Source organism: Falco biarmicus, chromosome 11 (assembly GCF_023638135.1).
Source record: "Falco biarmicus isolate bFalBia1 chromosome 11, bFalBia1.pri, whole genome shotgun sequence".
NCBI classification, from domain to species: Eukaryota; Metazoa; Chordata; class Aves; order Falconiformes; family Falconidae; genus Falco; species Falco biarmicus.
This window is the reverse complement of record NC_079298.1, coordinates 23,835,322-23,856,920: the sequence shown is the minus strand read 5'-3', so window position 1 is coordinate 23,856,920 and position 21,599 is coordinate 23,835,322. Positions and strand designations below refer to the sequence as shown.

Sequence of the window (21,599 nt, the reverse complement as noted above, 5' to 3'; positions counted from 1 at the left end):
TGTATTGTGTGGAATAGTTATTTCACTTCAGCCAGTCACACATGGAAATTCATTTATGAGCATTCCAAAGAAAAATATTTGAACACCAATATCAGATGACAACTTCATGAACAAAAATCAGAGAAACAGAAATATCCGCACCCTGTGAAATACATTTAAATATGTAGGAAATAAATTATTTCCAAGTTCTGATGGCCCTGTTTTAGTGAAGTCTACAGGAATATCTCTAGTCCTTTAAGTTTACTTACCTGAACAGAAGTACTGCTGCTGCTTTGCTGTCTTTGTCCACTCTACACAGGAACAAACAAACACAAACAAAAAAAAAGTTTTTAAGAGGACCTGCTTATGTACTGAGACATTTAGAGAAGAACTCTATCTTATGCCTACTAGTCACTATGAAAGCCAGAGAGTTCCTTATGCACTTTCTTAGTTTATTTATGCCATCTCCGTGTGCTACAATGTTCAATACTTCAATATATAAGGATCCTTCATAAATAAATTGCTAAAAGTATTTCAAGTGAATTTAAATATTTCTGCCCTTCAAATGTATCACACAAATTGCCATTGAACTCATATATACTTATATTCATATTATGACCATTTTTTCAGGAATAAGCACAACAAACTTTTGACAAAGGCTTTGTCAAAACAAAAACTGAAAAACTACAGTTACAATTTAACCAAAGGAGAAGTCACTGCAGAAAATCTTTCAATTCCCATGAAGTACATGGCTTATGAGAGCAATCAAATATTTTTCTTTTATATATATATATACACACACATTGAAAATATTTAACCTGTGTAATCAAAACACTATACTAAATTCAGAAGTGAAACAACAAGGAAATCTTATTCCTTTCTCTGCCAGCTTTCATCACTAGTTATGGAAGAATGTAACTGAAAGCAATGATTTTCAAAAGACAATTTTCAGCTGGGGTAACCCATTACTGATCTTTCATTGAAAGTGAGAATTTGTGGTCACCATCTGAAGGACTATCATATGAAGCAAGCAAAGCCTAAACTGTGGAGTGGTAGGTAGGTTAAAATTGCAATGGACCCAGAAAAAAATATGCCTGAGTGATATTCATAATACTTTACAAAAATGCTTTTAATGAGATTGGGTTGCAATCAACTTTCCAAGTGCCTGGCTATCAAGAAGTAATGTTATAAATACAACAGCAAACAGAAATTGACCTAAGCACTAACTAACAGGGTTATTTTTAAAATTTAAGAAATAATGCTGAAGTTGTTGTTTCCATTAAAAAAATACTGTTTAAATGAACAAGGAACTGTGCAGGTTATGCATATTTGATTTAATATCAAATAACATTCAAGCTTAAGTTCTAGAATTGCATCCTCCTTCCTGAGTGGACTGAGGTGGTTAATGCCTGCAAATTTTGAGAGCACTATGGAATTAGCATATAGAGGTTTTCAGATTTTATGACTGTAAAAAAAACAGCTGCACTGGTCCTTTAATCGGCAACCAAGTAGGATGCCCACTTTGCTGTAACCACAGAAACACCCTACGACACTGCTGCAGTTTGTGGATATCTAAGATATCCATAAATTATCTTTAAATTATCCATATTTATTTATTCCCAAAGAGATGAACCATTATTTAGTTTACTGAGACAGGGCTTCAGGTAAAACTCAAGTATAATGGAGAAAGAATGTCTACCTGTATTATGATCCTAGTAGCAGAACTTCCCAAACTCTGGAAGAAAGAACGAAAACAAAAAAAAAAAAAACCCACAACAGAGAACATTTAATTTGACTTGTTTAAATGCAACACATTTAGCAAGTTGTTCTGTTTTTCTTGGGAGAACAAAGGGAAAGGTGGTACGTGTGGTGTACTAAGTATCAAATTCTTAACATCCAGCTTTAAACTAGTTTATCATCAGCTCTGAAAGTTTGGGGAGGCAGTCCAACCCTACTGAATAATTTTCTACACTTGCATCTGCTTCTATTGCAGCTTACATGAAAAGCAGCAGAGTACAGGCTGTGCCCTTTTTGCACTGCCAGTCAACTTGGCTTTTCCAAATATGGTGAGCGAAGCTAAGAAATCATCATCCCTCCAACTCATCTCACTGCTACCTGCAGTGGACATATATCAGCACACATATTAATTTAATTCCTGATCCAGTCATTTGTTTGCTGAATTTTGGGGCATGAGGGACAAATGTAAGAAGGTAGTACACACCATCCTGAAGGCAACTGGCTTGACCCCATAAAAACTATGTTGCTATGCTAGAAATTGTAAGAAAAATAAGTACACTTACCTGGGGGTAGGTATGACGCTGCAAATGAAACAAAACAATCTTTAATTATTTTGTCAAGGGATTGTTCAAACAGAACACTGCAGCAGAAAAAGGGCCCTGTCTTTTCAATGCAGTACACAACCAAATGTGAAAAAGACATGGAAAGGATAGCAGAGAACAAATACATCTTAATCTTCATTCAGGTTAGAACAACAACATGTTTGATTAGAAACTAGACATCAGAGAAACGTATATATCAAATGTTATGTCATACAAACTCACTTAAACTACCTTAAGGCTAAGCTTATTTTTGACTGACTAGGAGTTCCATATAAGCAGTGTGGAAATGTAGTAGTTTAAAATGATAAAGGAAATTAATTTACAGAAGAAAATTGCGATAGAAACAGAAAATCAAAAGTATTCAGGAACATAAACACTGTGTGCATTGAGAGACCTGGAATCTGCACCTAATCCAAATATCTCTCCAAGTACTAACAGCAGTCTTAGAATCATGAGATTTGTAGTTATCTTACTACTGGCTTTGCCTGAAGATAATTATGCACCTAGGGTAAACCTTGCCCACCAAAGAGTTGTCTCTGTGTACCAGGAATCTTTCCCACAAATTAAGCATGCAGGTATTTGAAAGATTTTTAAGTCAAAATTCTGAGCATTATAGAGAAAAGCCACTTACCACAGGTGGAAAAGGGTTGCTGTTGGCAATGACCACTACCTATAGAGAAATCAGAGAAAGCAGTTTACTCATCATAGCGTTTATTTAAATAGTTAAATATGTTAGAAAAATTAATAATACAGAATTTTCTAAATTTAGAGACTGATAATAATGCTCTGAATAATAATTTCTATAAAATACCATTTTTATAGAAAATTTTAATGCACACTACCAAGCAAAGAAAAATATGTATGTATACATGGTTTACAAAAGAGTCTAAGTAGGTAAAAGACTTGCTTCTAGTCACACAATGACTCAGCTGTAAAGGCAGAAGCAGGATTTCATATATTGTACCATATCCACTGGCCTATATTGTGTGTCCTTTTTGATCTTCAACTTCCCAACCGAAACTGGAAGATCAATTTATTTTCTTTTTATTCAGTATCATGCCAAAAAGAGGCTTAATATTGAATTAATTCAAAAAAGTTAAGCCAAAGTCATGTGTCCCCCCGCTCCTTTTTTTTTTTTTTTTTATATGGAAACCAGTTTGTATTATCCAGTGGTGTAAAAAGCAAGAGAAGATTCGGTGCTATCAAAAGTAAGGAACTGCAGTATAAACCAGGGAGAAGTATGACATTTTAAAAACGAATGGGTACACTTGGTGTTTACTGAACACACCACAGTATTAGGCCCAAGTTTCCTGGGGACAGAACTGAGAGGAAGGGTCCACGTAAATATTGAATAAGTCAAATTCAACAGTAATACAAATACTATTGATTTCACTTTGAGTCATACTCACTCTCCAGCCCCATCTGAATAATAATGTCATCTATATCCCTAAAAATCTTAATCACAGTCACTATCCTAACTTTTTTAAAACAAATCCCCATAAACATTTTTTTTTATTTTATATACAGTTAAGTCAACTATCAACAAAAGCCACCACAGCACAGCTAGCTAGTATAAGGCATCTAAGAACCAAACTGATTCAAATCATATGAATCAATCTGGGTTAAAAACTTTAGAAGTCTTAACCGGTAAAAGGAACTGTAGTACCACTGAAATAAAGAGTCATGCCAAGTTACGAGAAGAATTTTTTCCCCTTTGAACTGAAAAGAGAGTGCTTACCTTCTTACTGGAATCTGAACTGCCTGAAGGGACAGACTGTAAAGAATAAAGAATCTTTGGTTAAGTAAATGCATGCCAAATTAACTACAGCACTATTTTCCACAAGAACATTATAGCTAATAAATTCTCAAGAGTACCAAACAAAAGATTCTAAATAAAATTATTAGTGTAGTGGCAATTAATAAATGAACAACTGAAATCAACTGGTTTAATTTTTTTTTTCTACAAACTCTAATTATTTTTCTAGTTTTACACAGCACTGTATAAAAGCAGCAAATGTTTTCTCTAACATAAGATTGGAAATTGTTTATAAAGAACCTGATCTATTGGTTAAAAAAGTTAATCTCTTCTATCTTCATCAAAAAAGAAACCAACCCAAACTGCAGAACCCACCCCCTCAAAACTAAAAGCCTTATCATTGAAATATTTACTGCAATAAATGGGATGCACCAGAAGAATAGAAAGGTGTTAAATGAAGTTTAAAATAATGTGCAGCAGTTTTCCATTTCATCAACCCACATGTATAATTGCACAGGCAAAAGCCACAAAAATATTTTTAATTCTTAGTAATTATCCAAAAAAAGCACTGACTTTTGGAAAATCACAATAAAAGTAACGGGTGTTCATTTCCAGAATATAATTGAGTTTCTGTGCAAAGCAGAAGTAACAAAATTCTAACATCCACTAAACACGTGACTCATCTGTTGAAGTTATTTCCAAATATGATTATTACTTAACTATTTGAAGACAGTCTTCCTTCATCCCCTTCCATGATTTTTATTATTGTTTGGTAAAATTTGGGCATAACTGCTTAGTTTCTGAGTAGCTTAGGAAACTGAAAACTTGTTGGAAAGCACATAGTTACCTTGCCATAAATAAGGCCACTGCTGGATGAGGATGCACTCTGAAATAAAAACATAAATCAGGTATTTATTTATATAGTGATTTGTTAATTATATCTAGAAGTCATTGCTTTTTTCCCTGGAGGATGTATACTACAAATCAAACTGATTTCATCCATACTTAAATAAATGTAGGGCAATAGTAAAGTATACATACTGAACTTGCTTAAAAGTAAATGAAGTGAAAGTTTTCCAACTTTTTTTTTTACTATAGTCATAAGATTAATGTTGCTCTATCACAAATACAGTTTACAGCTACATATTAAACAAAATTTAAATTATTTAATATTTAGAAATTAATAAAATTAATGATGTATTTAAAGTTAAGCATATGGTTAAGCAGTTTCTTGGCTAGGGTTTGAGATCCCAACAAACATTAGAGGGTATGTTGTCTTTCTGATAACATTTTTAAAATCATGAAAGCAAGTATAGAATGTAAGTATGTTAGATTTCAAAATATATCTGTTTTCAGGTGAAAATTAAATAAATGAGATTGACAATAGAAATTTCTCTACTAACTAAAGGATTATTGGATTAATACACAAAGATAGTAAAGAAACCCAAATAATATCGTACAATATGCAACATCCAAAGTTAATTACTCCAACAGATAAAAAGCATTATACAGTAAGAATGCTGATATTTTAGTAGGCTAATAAATTAGGCGTTTATAATAGGTGATGAGTAGCCCCTATAACATAAATTATTATGCTTCAAGGAAGTGACAATGTAACACCTTTTAATTTGGGGGTTTAATCTGAGAATACCACCTTGGACTACTACCATTTTCCTTAATATATTTAGGAAGAATAATATAGCTCTGCAGAAGAGAACCAAATGCAGTTTGCACTAAGGAGATGAGCTAACACAGTAGTAGACAATCAGTAAATACATGTATAACCAGCTTACATCTTTACAGGCGTTTTGGCTATATGCATCAGCAGCACCTCCCTAAGAAGAAAATGAAACCAGTTATTTCTCTTCTATAATTGCTTAAGAAGAAAAGGTACACTTTAGTCACCCTCAATTCTGACCAATCCTTATGTAGGGTATGTAAAGAATAGATGACAAGGAGAGTATTGTTCTCTCCACTATTAATGCATGAACACCCATGTGTGAATGTAAGAGCCAGGCACATTAGCCCTTTGAATATTAGTGATTATCTAGTGGCACTCATGAAACATCCTAAACCAGGCACTGTCACTACATTATTTTAATAGAAATAAATTATAAAGATTTAATACAATGCTTGTTACTCAAACGTATTATGTATGTAACAAGTATGTACACATATATGTAAAAATCAGGAGACAGAAACTGGAAAGAAATAAAAAATTAACACCTTCTTGATTTACAGTCAATCAAATATAAAATAACAGCATCCAGCATAAATAGTAACAGGTCCCTTTTTAAAGTAAATCTCCCTTATTACTATTAATACAATCAATAGTCTCTCCCAAAACTGTAATTTTGTTGCTCTTTGCAAAAACCCAATAGACATTGTGACGAATTTTACATTTTACAAGTACTGAAGACATAAATATTTTACATGTTTGGAAACGTTGTTCCTCTTGGTGCTGACTCATTGCCATTTTTCTACTTTGAAGTGGCAACTGATAGAGCTTAGCAATAGAACTACATGACTAGCTTATTTTTTTTAATTGCTATACTGTGAAAACCAAACAAAACCCCTGTCATTGACACAGAAAGAGTAAACTTGACTGTTTCGTTTATCATTCATGGGTTTTTTCTCATTTTTTATACTAAGTGTTTAAGCATAATAACTTTGTGTTAAAAAATAAAAATCTTATCTTGTAAATGCTGAAAGGAAACCAAAATATTGATATATAATTGACATAAATCTGCAAGTATTTCAGTCCACACAATTAGTCACCATCTTGATAAAAATGCTTTAGCTATGTATTCAGCACCACATAAGAGCACTTTTGTATCTTTCACCTATTTCTGGATGACTGGCTTGGTGTGTCTAGGATTCATAATTTCACAAGTCTCCCTGCTGCATGAAAAGAATGAAAAACTGAAGTAGCCTTAGTTATTGTAGACATCTGTGTGATTACTTCTGGGGGAGGAACAACTTAGAACATGTAGACCAATTTGTGCCAGTCTTGTTCTGGGTAGAAGGGGAGAATAGGCAACCTGTATAATGAGTGTAATGCTGGTGCAACAGATAACCCCTTCCGGTCCTTTTTTCATTATTCTATTATCTACATGTTTCTATTTAATTTTTAAACATCTCTGTTTGCCAGCTACTTCAGATCATTGAATAAACTGTAATATTAATCTAGCTTTCTCTTCTTTATTTTCTATTTGTAACGGACACTCCCCATGTGAACATGTACATAAATAATGCAATTGAAGGCTAGGAGTTACTATAATTATGTAGGGGACAAACAAATAAATGTAAGAAAAGTACTTACAGGGCCACATCCATTCCTGCTTATTGTATAAACTACTCCACTCTGAAATTAAAACAGAAGTCAAATATTTCCATGTAAAATAAAAAAAAGGTGGGGGGTGGCGTGGGAGTGGGGTGTGTAGGAAAAAAAAAGCCCTGCTGTTTATGGCATGAAAAGCTGTGCAACTGACAGCATGTATGTGCAAATATGGAATAAGCAAGAACAGAGTTTACCAGTTCACGGGCAACTGGCTGTAACAATTCCAATTTAGTATGAGACATTAGTCATCATCTGGATTTCATATAACTTTGTCATTGGTCATGTGACCTTTCAAAATCCACAAATTGTTTTACCAAATGGTCTGTATATTAGAAAAAACCCAATAACTTCAGGTAGTTACGTGACAAGATAATCAACTCAAGTCTTCAAAAAGAGTATGTATTGCATATGAAAGAAATACAATGAAGAAAATCAGTATTTAGTATATATATCAAAATAATTGCTATGTCTCAGGATCTGGTAATTCCACTTACAAGCAGTGAAAATTGAACAAATGGAATATTACCAGATAATTCACTAACAAACACAATCATTAGTAAAGTAGTAAAGAAATATAGCCTTGAGAAGCTCTATTCAAGAAACTGGAGACATACCAGAAAGCATCTGACAGTTCAAGTGCAAACAGGTGTATTACAGTGATGGAGATAATAGAGTAAAACTTAAGCATGTATTTCTGTGATTAAAGGAGTGAAAGTGATCAATGAGAATACAGACATACATACCACAGAAGTTTTAAAAAGCTAACTAGGCAGTGAAATCCCCAAATTTTTGAACTGCAAATATAATCGGGTGTTAAAAGTGATACAGACGTTATACTGGCACTTTAATATATGCATGAATATCTGGTGAAGTTTGAAGAAATTTTGCAAATTTTAATGGAGAAGACAGTGACACACAAGTATAGTTAGCCCTTTTTTCTTGATTATAAAAAAAGAAAAATAGTCTAATGAATTAATAACTACAGCTTCATTCTCATGCCAGTTGTCTCAAACTATAAAACCAATGGTTTGTGACTGTATTTGCATGCACATCTGAACACATAGGTAGGAATCCTCTAGGAAGATGGAAGGAATTTTATTGTTTTTCCTCAAAAGGGTCAAGTTACTGCTTGACAAAAATGCTTAATGCATGAAATCAGAGGTGGTGAAGCATCTTGGAGGTAAGAAGACTGAGCAAGCTACTGAGTTCAACAGAGTGTAGGTAGTTGAACCTAGTCCAGGTACTGAACATACAGTTTACTGGATGAAAAACCCTGGCATTCTGTGTTAACTAGCAAAGATGATATTTCAGTACTGTATTAAATCACCTCAGTACCCTGTAGCTACAGAATTTTAGTTGTTCAAGGTTACTAGAGGGAAAAGTGCAAATGTTGGAAGCTGGAACTCTTACCTGACTGCCCGAATAGCTGTTCTGAGAGGAACCAGAAGGTCCAACCTGTAAAGAAAGAAAAATGCTATTTATTATTTTGCAGAAAAATTATTTTTATATAAGTGATTTTTAGGAAAGAATTATCTACTTGGTGGGACAAGGAAGAACACGCGAAGTAGTTTTCTGTGACTTCATTCTACCAACTGATATTATGAAAATTATTTCAGAGATGTTTAAAGCCAAATAATCAAAACTATACTAAAGCAGCTGGTATAAATTAACATAATTCTGCTGCTTGCACCCTTTTTTATCTGGCCTTATACACTTGATGTCCATCATTGAGGAAGAGCCTTCACTGTCAAGATCATTAAAAAGTATATAAAAACTTTTTACTGATATGACTGTGTAATCACTTGACATTATAAATGTAGGGCATATTTTCTGGGAAAAAAGAGAAGAAAGAGAGGCTTCTTCACTGAGCTGTAGGTGATAGTTTTCAGAAAAAAATAATAAAGTTAAATCTTATATCTAGATCATAATTTGCAAAAAGCAAGGTTTCAGATTTGTTGAAGTAAGTGATCTTGAAAAGTAAGCCAGCACTATGACTAAAAAGGGAAGACTGAAAAAAGAAAACTTTGGTTAGAAATTACTGCAGATTAGCGAGGGACAACCTGCAGGAGGAAATGGTAACAAGGCTGACAACCATTTAGAGAGTTTGGGATTTTAATCAATCAAAGTAAATTGTCAAAAAAAGAAAAATAAACTGAGTGACAAGAGGGATAAAGGTGTTACTAGAAGCAGCTATTGACTAGGTCTTGAGGTCTTGGCCAATTAGCACTATGGCAATGTCTTTGGAGAAAGAATACTTACCATGATGCATCGGCCTTGTGTTGTGTAAGTCCCTCCACGCTGCAAGAAAGTACAGGTTCCAGTTACTGTTTATTGACTGGTGTATAAATACCAGACTATTTTAAACAGGAAGTCGACTGAATTCACATTCATGGTCTGAGTGAGGAAGTGTTTCCTTGCTTACGGTACCTTACACATTGAGAACTGATGTTCACTAATTAAAAATAAAACACCTTCAAAACCGCATGCAAAATTGGCAGCATAAATGAGCTCTTGCTAGGAAAGTTTCTTGAATGGTACCACATAATCTTCATGCTAAACCATGAAACAAGTGGACCAGTAGTATAGGAATTCTAAATCTGAGGTAACCAAAATTTGGGAAATTGAAGAAAAATTGCTCTTACCTTGTTACATTCTAGTTCTATCATAAGCTGTGGAAAAAAAAAAAAAAAAAAAAAAAAGAGGAAACATTTGCAAATTATTTACTGGAAAAAAACCACCCTGATTTATTATAGGAAACAGGAAATACCTCTAGTAAAGCAAGGGATAGAAGACAGGTATTCACTCTTGGTTAGATCACAAGGTAACGTAAATCAGTGTTGCTACAGTCAAGAACCAATATGGTAGATTTGAACATACTTTCTTTAATTTAGCTGCCTATCATATTTCAGATGTTTCATATAAGCATAATTCTTGACCAAAAAATAAACAAACGCATTTCTAAGAATATGCTACACAGCTATAGTTCCCAGGGACTGGGGCAGCAGTTAAGAATAGCACAGTTACACGAGAATTACAGTAAAGTTCTTATGACCAGTTTTATTTGTCTTTATGATATGGATTCTTTTGATAACTAATTATTAGTTTCCTTATTTCTGTGGGGGAGAAATAATATTTATTTTATTTTTTCATCGATTTAGAAAGAGGACTAGATACTTAAATTAAAAGCTTTGAAAATATCTAATGATTTTGGCCACCTTAGTTAATGAATACATGACAACAAATGTATGTCTTGTATCAAGTCAAAGATATTTTAATTTATTGTATTAATTTCTAGTATGCCAATACACTCAAAACATACCTTCCTTTTACTTTTTCCTGTCCCATTGACTGATGGAGAATGTGTAGGTGTGAGAGTTTTGCTTTGAATTCCAACCCAAAATTTCTCCAAATCTTGAACAACAGTTGCACTGGAAAGAAAATAAAATAATTATTATTTTTCTATCAAAATATTTCAGTATAAAATACTAATAAACTCTCCTTCCCCCCTACTCCCAGCCAAGAAAATCCACTCTGTTTTGGTTTTAAGGGTATACAGTACAAGTTTGAAAAGAACATCATCATTTCACAGAACACTTTTCCAGTTACTGTATTGTCATCCAACATCAATTTGAAGATAAATAAAATAGGTGCTGAGGAGGGGCAGAAAAGGAATGGACTCTATGAAGGAGCACTGACTGCAGTGGAGAGTATCAGCTCAAATGTCCATAAAAATTGTCACACCTCTTTCCTGCTTCAAAAAATCTGTATCTATGGTTGTGAACTGATTTTCATAGCATTAATGAGTGGAAGTGATTGTGGTTTTAATTTGTGTTCTTTCGCCCCTTTCTGTATTCCTCAAGATTTAATGAAACAAGGCCAAATGCCCCTATTGTAAATCTACACTTCAAACAATATCAAGCTATCAAATATTTAGATGCTTTCCAATTACATCAAACATGCATATTGTTAGAGCAGATGCTATTTTTACAAGCTTCAGATCTGCAAGAAAAGTCACCTTAAGCATAGGATAAAATGAAAAAAGTTGAAATTGAATAGCATTGGAACTTCACTTATTCAGGGAACTAGTTAAATTCATATTGTTGCTCTTATAATTAAAGTGATCAAAGTGTAAAAACTGTTTACTCAAAGATCCATTAATAACACTGTGCTTAATGAAATTATTTACATATATTAACATCTGTGGGACAGTGTTTACCTTTTATAATTATACCTTGAAATGGAAATCATGTTACTTAATGACACAGTGGAAAGTTACGACAAACTATGAAAAAAACTATGATTATGGCAAGTCAAGAACATCAGAAATAGCAACACAAATGCATTTCAAAATAATCCATAGAAATCAAATTTCAAGGCAAAAAGAAGTTAAACAATTATTTACATAAATTGAAGATCTTTAACATCATGTGGAGCAATCCATGTTGTTGTAACTTTCTGTTTCACATCTGAATTTGCTTGACTTACTGCTGAATTCTGCAATTAAAGAGAAATACATATAATTATATAAGATGCAAAAGTGACTTTTACCTTTATTATGAGGAACTGTCTCTACTACAACAGGTAACACTGATGTCCTCCTAAAAAGTGCCAGGTAGCTTCTACATTAGATTCATATCACATATAGAAGATATATGTATTTCTTGAGAAAGTCTAAATTTTTAAACTCTACTGATGGAACAACTTTGCCATATAAAAAATGCTCACTACTTCTATGAAGTCCGATAAAAGTATTTAAAAGGAAACCAAGCTTAAGCAAGTAAGACTGAACACATACCGTCATGTTATGACATTCCAAGGCTTTAGTGTTTGGATCTGTAATTTTAAAAGTACCAACAGGAACATCTCCATCTATTTCTCGAGCTTGTAGATTAAATCCTTTAAAACCAACACCCTGAAGTGCTTCTAGAGTCACTGTGAAAACAGACATTTTGAGAAATTTAAGTTTCATACACAATGAAAACCTCTTAGAAGTCTAACAACTAATTTCCCTCGCCCCAAAGCACAAGCCTACATGTACAGGAATTACTTAAAACCTTGTACAATTTTTAAAAATGTTGTGGTTATTACAGCTTTTATTAATTTTCAGGGGAATGGTAATAATGGAAAAGGAAGAAATTTGGAGAGGCATTTCTATGTAAAGAAACATAAAGATATGATTTACTGACAATTTTAAAAGTAATAATCCTTTATCAAATGACTACAACTTTCTTAATCTTATTTGCTTCCCATGCACGCTAAGAACATTGGCCAATGGCCCTGCTGACCAAAAGGTTATTTACTTTCTGTCTAATCAGCCCTACAAAATCAAAATAGCTAGGGGTGAGAGAGAACTGCATTTCTTTCTACCTCTGTTTCAAAAGAAAAGATTAACTTTTGCCTAAGGCTACATTGCAGAACCTTTTGTGTGTGTGTGTGTGTATGTTACAACTGGAAAAAGATAAACTAGACAGTTTGGCTCTCATGTTCTATATTAAATGCAAAAAATTGATAGTTATGAACTACCCAATTTTATGCAAATTTTGTTACTGAAGGAGCTCACAAAAATATGGCAGAGAGCAGTTTCATGTTTTGTGTATCCAAATTAAAGTTAAATTTCAAGGGGCACAATCAAATTTGTTATGATCTATCACAAACTTGCTCTGCTAATGCCAATATTGGGCACCTTCACAAATAACATCAGAACAATGGTTTACGCCCAAAGATATGTGTAGTCATTAAAAATAAGGACCGATAAACTCAGAATGACACAGAAGTCAAGGCAAGGACCAATTAGACTTTGATAATTTGGTGTTTCCAAACAGCTGCATAATTAGTCTTCCAATTTGTCATCAACTTGCAGTTCTAATTCACCGTTTTTTTATAGGTCTCACAGGAAGGATGACATCCAGCGTTTGAATGCAGTGTTAAATCAAGCACAGATGTGTTACAGCACACACTGTAAGTGCGCTGGCACATGCCATGCACTGCAACATACACAATGGAAGGGCAACTTAATGCAGCTCCCTGAGAACAGGTACCCGATGCTTACAATTTGAAGCAATAGAAAACGAGTGCCATCCATCATTTTGCTGGCATTACTGTTTTAAAAATATCTATCAGTAATCAAACAGCTCTCCCATCCTCAAAGGAGCTACCCACAGATGTTTTTCCAAGAATGGTAGGTGTAACAGGACTCTAACGCTTCTCCATTCTTCTCCCTACATATCACTCTCTGTGGAAGCACATCCATGCCACTAGGTTCAGGTAAAACAGAATCCCAGCTAGACAGTAGCTACTTAGTGAATAATGCTCCTTTTCAGCCACTGAGATCAACAAAGGACATGTGATTCGTTACAACCCGCTAATACTTCCTCGCTGCTTCTAGCAAATGGCTAGAAAAAGAAGCATTCACAAGCCACTTAAAGTGTGACAACACCATGAGATGGCATCGCAGTGTAGAGAAACAAGGCTGTCAAGGTGTTCCATCCAGCAAGCAATTTGGATTAGGAAAACAAAAAGGTGGTTTAAACCACCATAGCTCCACCTCCTGCAATCTGATAAAATCTGGGATGCAGCTCTTAGAAGGATGACTCAAAATGTCTCACTCTTGAGCTGTCTTATACTTCATCCTGAATTTTTATTTTCCTTTAAGTTGATGGCATGTGAATGTCTAATGACTAGGATCCCTTTGTATTGCAGAGGCCTGGTACAACAGCAAACACTCAAATACAAAGTTAAAAAGCAACTAGTTATTAGTCCAGTTTAGCCAGCTGTCCCATTTCATTTTAATTTTGTCAAAGACTGTAACATAAAATTAAGATCTATTTATTAGATAAGGAAAATAAAAAAAATATATTTTCAGTTACACAATATACACATATTAACATTTTAAAACAGATTAATATCTCAGGTATAGATGAAAGAGATTGAAATTGAAATTAAAAAATAAATTCAACTAGACTGAGACACAAATGGGGGAATTTTGGTGAAAACTGATAATTCTGGGAGACACAGATAAAGGTTTTATGTCATTCAGATTATTTACCTTTGATTTCGTTTCCTGGCTCAAAGTTATCAAAAGATACAGCAATAATATATGGTGGTGCAGATGACTGTGGTTCGGCTTCATAGTTTGGTAACAGAGAATCACAATCAATTGAGGTGTTTGTCTGTGGAAAACCAAGGATTCTGGGCAAAAATATCCCACAGAACAAAAAAACAAAGCAGGAGTGTCTCGTCATCTGTGGAACAAAAAGACAATATAGTTTATAGCAATTTCTTTTTAATAGTTATCATGTTTGACAAGTATTTGCTTTTCTCCAAGGCAGGAAACAGAATAAGCCTAGAAAGCTGGGCTTTCATCGCATTCATCTGTTTTAAAGAAAATAAATTGAAATAAGATACCTAGATACGCTGACAGAATAGTGCAATAAATGACACAAATATTTCCATTTTAAAATATTGAATTATTAATGGAAGTTTAAATTCTCTGGTTACATGACAGCGATCCATTAACAGCCTTTTCTGCTGCATTATGGCTTTGGACTAGAAAAGGCTTGAAACAAGCTTCCTCATTATTGAGCTGACAGATTTAGCTCAGCTCCTTCATTATACAAGAACTAAGACACAATCCTTAGTCTCTCAAACTGCTTTTTGTAGACATAACCACGGTAACCATGCTCTCTTTTGCCTGCTTGCCTACTCCCACTTCCAAGAGACAGCCAAGAAATCTCTTGTTAAATGCACTAGAGAACTCTGACAAGTTTTTCAAAATACTTGTTTCCTGAAGGACTTAAAAGACTTCCACAAAGTCCTTTGGAACTTCTAAATGTAAAATATACTTAATAAAAATACTAAGCTGTTAGTACATGCTTCCTATGGGTTAAGAATAAATTATACCCAGTACCGAAATTCATAAAAATAACTAACAGGCAGGACTGAAGTCCAGTCTTTAAGGACTGTCAGTGGAAAGTGTATTTTCTTTGAAATTTACTTGTAGTACTGACACCGGCAGCAAACTGTTTACAAGAAAGAACGGAAACATTTCCCAGTAGTAATCTCAGGTGTTTAATACCAGATTTTGTCCCATGTTCGAAGTCTAAGCATTTAACCATGACACCACATAATTTGTGGTCATTATATCTTAAGAATATCTCACTGTTTCAGTTACAAAAATGCTGATACAACTGTTAAATCACAAGAAGTATTTAATAATGCTGTTTTGCATGTTGTTTGCTACAGGATTACCTTATGGGATATGGAGGTATTCACTTGAGATTTTTTAAAGCATTTCAAACACAACGTGGGAGATATGTTCAATTTGTATCATCTACCTGTGCAGCTTAATTTGTGCATGAATGCTTAAGACCATTTGGGTTTGTATATGCTAAGGCAGTAAGTAGCAGAAGCATCTGCAAGCAGGGGAGCGAAACTTCAGAACGCAATTCCAAACACCCATGCACTTAACTCTGAACTTAAACGACTTTTTAAAAAGCCACTGAGTCAACAGATAATAAAGCAGGTCACTGAAGTGTTGAAAGATTTCCTATAGGAAGATGATGAAGCTTTGCACGGTGTCACAACCAGTAAGTGCAGCAACCAGGAAAGCTATATATGCACATTACTATGTCTTTAGAGCAGATGAAGACTATCCCTCCCAAAAGTCTCATGAAAATGTCACTTAAATGGGATCCTGGTAAGCATTATGTTTTGGTATCAGGATGCTGGGTGCGGTTATCCAATCTCTTGTGACAATTTTGACGTGGCCCACCTCTAATTAAATTTTAAGTACAGCATGTAGGTGCTATTATATTAACAGATGTGGTAAACAGTGATTTAATAAGAACTGGTGTATGTGTTGTTGAAATCTTTGTCTGACTCATGGAGAGATGGAAAAAAAATCTGTTTCTAATTACATGTTCTGTTTCAAAGCAGAGTCCTTAGCACTAGTTCAGCTAGGATTGGAAAATTGTCTGGAGCTGCACTCTGCTACAAAAGAAAACCAGTCTGAAACATCCTTTCCTCTTATTCTAGCTAGGAGAGAGCCAGAAACACAACCACAACAAGTTGAAACGTGGTTGAGATGCCTTCTCTTTGCATCAGCTCTCCAATTTAATGCTTCCAGAGATATCCTAAGAGTCTCATCATCCCACTCTTTTAACTTCATTTTAGATGAGGAACAGAGATATTGGCATATTTACAAAATTCCAAGTCCAGACCTGAGACAAAAGCAGAAAATAATTTCCATGGTCCTTGAGCTCCAATACATACTCAACGCAATCAGGTGATCTTGCATCACAAATTTACCTTTTGTCCATGAAAAATGTCAAGAAAGTAAAAATTTATAAAATAGGAGCATAGGCAATTCTGGCAAATAAATATTACTTTCAAGCTTCTAATTGGATATAATTATAAAAAATTAACTGTATCTCAGTTCCTTCATCTGATAGATAATTTCTAATTCTTTCTTTTTATCACAGATGCAATCCCTTTTCCTTGTGAGCCTATGTGACCCTCATTTTTGCAGTACCTGAGCTGCTACGTTAAGAATCATCTTCCACATTTAGTCTAATACAACTTCAGGCCAACAATTAAATCCCTGAGTGCTAGTTAGTTATCTACTGCATTCAAAGTCTAGTGGACTCAAGAAGAGACACTTTGGCGGTTTGCTTCTCCAGAGCCTTGGGCAAACTTCTGAACAGAGACAAAAGTTGTTTTAAACGCCTTTAAATATAGAGCATTTACTTAATATGATAAATACCCCTCCATAATTTGAAAAAAACAGTCCTGGCAGGTCCATCCTGCCAACAGTTTAAGACTCAGTTCTGAATACCCCTTTCTAATCCCATCCTTTATGAGTACTGTCCTCCTTTCTCTTCTCCTCCTAGATGCTCTTGATGAGCCACAGACTTACTCTTTAGCTTTTGAGAATAGATACCACCAGCTAGCGTGCACCCTGTCCACCGCATTCCCAACAACACACCTTATCAACAGAACGCTGATGTGTGGGCATCCTCTGGTCCCTCTATGGTCAGTGTGGAAGAGCTGGAGCCAGGAGCGCGGGTGCCCCAGCCAGATGAGAGAGAGGAGGCGGGAGGCTCAGCCAATCGGCAGCGGGGCGGGGAGCCGGCACAGCCAATCGGTGCCAGCCGTGCCTCTGCCGTGGAAATTAGGCCAGGGCAGGTGGGAGTCCCCTGCCCAGGTGGGGCGATGCCAGCACACGCTCCTCAGGGGTGAGTCATGCCCCCTCTGACCTCTAACTAGGCATCTGGGGTAGGCAAGGCTTCTGAAGGCTGATAGCCTAAACTAGGATGCTAACTACACAAAAGCCTTAGTAATATGCCATGAGCAGTTCTGGTAAAATATTCTCTGCTGGTCTGTGTAAGCTGACCTCAGAGTACTCTGCTGCTAGTTCTTCACTTCTTTCTTACAGTTGGAAAGGACATGGAAAATTCCAATCATCGTAACACCACTGAGCATTTTCTCAGAGCAAAGAGCTGATGAGCGTCTTTTATCTCATGTACCTTGTGAGAAGGATATGAAGTTACTGCATCTGACCTGCATTAAAAAGTAAACATTTTTTTTCCTCTTCAGAAGCATTTTCACAAGGTGTCTGCTGAAGACTGGGAGAAGACCAAAAGCTGGATAACAGGTGGAATAGAATAGAATATTTTCAGTTGGAAGTGATCTACGATCATCTGTCTAGTCCAACTGCCTGACCACTTCAGGGCTGACCAAAAATTAAAGCATGTTATCAAGGGCACTGTCCGAATGTCTCTTAGACACTGACAGGCTTGGGGCACTAAACCCCTCTCTAGGAAATTTGTTCCTATGTTTGACCACCCTCTCGATAAAGAAATGTTTCCTAACGTAACGTCTCCTAATGTCAAATCTAAACCTCTGGTGTTGATCTGAACCATCCCCACGTCCCAGTGAGAAGAGATCAGCACCTCCCTTTCCACTTCCCCTCCTCAGGAAGCTGTAGAAGCAATGAGGTTGCCCCTCAGCCTCCTTCTTTCAAAACCAGAGAAACCCAGACTCATTAGCTGCGCCTCATGGGACATTCCTCCCAGCCCTTTCACCTGCTCTGTTGCCCTTCTCTGGTGCGCATTCAAGGACCTTAACAATATGACAGACATCTCTATTTAACCAGGCAATTCCAGAAAATCCACAAACCAAAGACTCTTCACAAGAAACTTCAACTTCTTGATGTCTGTGCATTTTAAATGAACTTAAAATTCAAAATGCTGTATTTTAAGAACATTATCTATTTTAAAGATTTTTAGTATTTAACTAACTGTATTCTCTTTCAGTTAATTACCTTTAATTAACAAGTCCATTTTTTTTATATTCTTCCATTGTGAAAGACATTACTTCCTATCTGCTACTATCCATCAGGGAAGAGATCACAATCTTCCTTCTCTTGCTGTACCACCAAACTTATCATTGATACCAATGTTATAAATAGCAATGAAAATGCACGCTACACACCACAAATGCAACAGCGTGCTGGCAACACGGTCAAAGAAATGACACAGTAAAGGAATGTTAACTGATCACACTAGAAACACAAACAAAGAGATGGCATCTCAGAAATACATATATGCAAGACCTCCTTCACTACCAGCTAGGAGATACTGAGAGGTAACCATAGGGGTCAGAACTATTACTCCAGGCTACTCTGAGCAGCAATGAGTACTCCATGAATACTTGGTTTGACAGGCAGATATGTAAACGTCAGGCAATGATTTGCTGTCATCTCAGTAATATTATGGTTATGAAGAAACATAGATAAACAATACGCTTATGTTGGTTGTAACACTAATAAAATACTATATTGAATAAGCTGGTGAAGACTCAGACCATTAGTTTACAATGTGAGAGTTGTAAACCTGCTGTCCCAGATCTTACACAACATATTGCTTGCGGTTTATTTCAAAGGAACAGTATTTCCACTGAATCAAGCACAGGACACTGATTCAGTATTAGTTTACCTGTACTCCATAACTTCCAGTTTAAAAAAAAGTCTTTTTCAGGGCTCCACACTTGCAAGGACACTTTTGAGATCATAAATTAAATACAAACTGAACTATTGGTAAATTCCTGACTCTGGTGAAACCATGATTACAAAGTTTGCTATGTACTGAAACTACTGTGCAAGTGCAGATCAGCCCCACACAGTATGCACATGGACTTCCCTGGTGCTTGGAACACCTTCAGTCTTAGCCATGGTTTGGGGGTTTTTGGGTCTCTGATTGTATGGCAGCCCACAAAGAGAGAGTTAGCTGGCCTTTCTTTAAAATAATCACATCAGTCTTGTGCCACCAAGGGTGAGTCAATTCATTTTAAGAACAAGCCAGGGAACATGGGAGAGAGGCCAGAGCACTGAAAGGAAAGGGATCCCTACTGGGCAGTGGGGGAAGGTTTTAAAGGGTACATGGTGGACACAGGGGACGTCAGCTACTCATCTAAGCAAAAGAGTATCTTCTTGAATAAAGGACTGTAAACCCTGGCAGAGTTTTCTAGAAATATTTTGTTTTCACTAAAAGCTGTTTAAAGCAAATCAGACCAAGCAGCCTGTTTCCTTTTTCTTCACCAACGTTATGACTTTCAGCTGCCTTCATGACCCTCAACAGCCTTCAGCTTGGTCTCTGCAGCTTGTGAACCAAAGATTATTTTTGGTCTTGTGACTTAGATTGTAACTGGAAATGCTAGAAAGCATAACAACGCTTCAGCTAATGTCAACGTACATACACGAATAACAAGGTAAAAGATGTGAGGGATATTTTTGTCACGGTCTGGTATCCTTACCCTTCCAGGATGAAGTAGTGATATACCGCTGAGTCTTGGACTTCACAGGAGAATTGACAAACTATTTACTTAGATACCTCAGGTGTGCTGGGAGAATGATATGGTAAAACAGTAACCATTCCAAAATTATTTCAGAGAAAATGTGCTTAAGAAGTGGTCTTACAGATATGAAGAGGTGAGATTATAACCATATAAATCCTTTGTTGAGCACTCCAAACTGACTCTGTGAAACAATAAAAATGAATGGGAAGGCAGAGAACAAACACTATTTTCTAAAATTCTGACAAAGAAAACAATTATTACTGAACATCCTTGCCTGCTCTGAAGTGCCAGCTGCCTTCCCCAGCAATCCTAGTCCTTTTCTTTGTTTCCTCCTTGTTCAAAGAGGGAAGGCCAAAAAAAATTCCTATAAATGTTAAAAATAAAATTTGATTTTCTGACACCAACTTTGACAATTACAAGAAATTTCTGTAATATCCTGCACTTCATCTCCAAATGAAAGTGGTTTGCTGAGTGTACAGTATCAGTGCTAATAAGAGGTTGTTTGTACTGCTGCAATCCTACAGCATACTTTTTGTAACTTGAAAGTGCTATTTTGAAACACATTCTAGCCTAAATTGAGTGTTGAGGATTCTTAATAGGCTCTGTAAATTGTATCATAATGACTTTATGAGGAGATACCAGTTATTTACTTTTCCACCAAACCCAGTATTTCTTCTGCCTTACACTAGTGTCAATATTTATATCCTATTTCCAAGGCCTTGATGTATTGCCCCATTTTTTATTTATAAGGGAACATTATACTTGCTATGTTCAATAATTATATTCTCTTCTTAAAAATACAGCATATAATACAGTAGCATTACTGCTCAGAATAGCTCTAGTTATAACTAAGTATAATGTTGTTGTTCAAAAAAGGATAGTACATTAAAATAGTACATTGTAAGAGCCAACTAAAATTTACATAGTACATTTTGCACTCTTAAGGAAATTAGAACATTAGATGTACTCTTGATAAGTGTGTAACTATTTGATAATTCAGCAAACCAGTAATTTATACATTTTTCCAGAAAAAAGATATATGAAAATTATCCCTTCTGTCATATTAAAAATTTTCAACTCCTTATTGTCTTTAATATCTTGTCTTTGTTCATGTTAGCGCTTTTCTTGTCTGATTTAAACCTTGCCAGCATTAGTTTAAGTCTGGTCCTCTATAAATAACAATAATGGTCCACACCCCGAAAGTCCTAGTTAGATGATGTCACTGGAAGCCTTGCATGAGAATTAACGAACAAAACAAGAAAGGTTTGACTAGACTACAAAAGAATATAAAGGGAGTGATCAAATGAATTACTTCTACTGAACTTTTTTTTGC

The 21,599-nt window shown here is 35.4% G+C and overlaps 1 protein-coding gene across 1 annotated transcript in view; it reads right to left on the bottom strand.

Moving 5' to 3' along the window:
- Nucleotides 1-199: 199 nt before the first annotated feature.
- LOC130157058 (uncharacterized) overlaps nucleotides 200-21,599 on the bottom strand; it is a 45,806-nt gene continuing 24,406 nt past the window's right edge. Inside the window, exons 3-17 of the mRNA XM_056356203.1 lie at nucleotides 14,460-14,602; nucleotides 12,210-12,346; nucleotides 11,817-11,908; nucleotides 10,734-10,842; nucleotides 10,057-10,083; nucleotides 9,674-9,712; nucleotides 8,825-8,869; nucleotides 7,397-7,438; nucleotides 5,868-5,909; nucleotides 4,922-4,960; nucleotides 4,057-4,092; nucleotides 2,950-2,988; nucleotides 2,280-2,297; nucleotides 1,679-1,714; nucleotides 200-290 (exon numbers count right to left, since the gene is read on the bottom strand). Of these exons, the coding sequence (XP_056212178.1) occupies nucleotides 213-290; nucleotides 1,679-1,714; nucleotides 2,280-2,297; nucleotides 2,950-2,988; nucleotides 4,057-4,092; nucleotides 4,922-4,960; nucleotides 5,868-5,909; nucleotides 7,397-7,438; nucleotides 8,825-8,869; nucleotides 9,674-9,712; nucleotides 10,057-10,083; nucleotides 10,734-10,842; nucleotides 11,817-11,908; nucleotides 12,210-12,346; nucleotides 14,460-14,602 (922 nt within the window). The 3' untranslated portion in view covers nucleotides 200-212. The remainder of the gene's footprint in view (nucleotides 291-1,678; nucleotides 1,715-2,279; nucleotides 2,298-2,949; nucleotides 2,989-4,056; nucleotides 4,093-4,921; nucleotides 4,961-5,867; nucleotides 5,910-7,396; nucleotides 7,439-8,824; nucleotides 8,870-9,673; nucleotides 9,713-10,056; nucleotides 10,084-10,733; nucleotides 10,843-11,816; nucleotides 11,909-12,209; nucleotides 12,347-14,459; nucleotides 14,603-21,599) is intronic.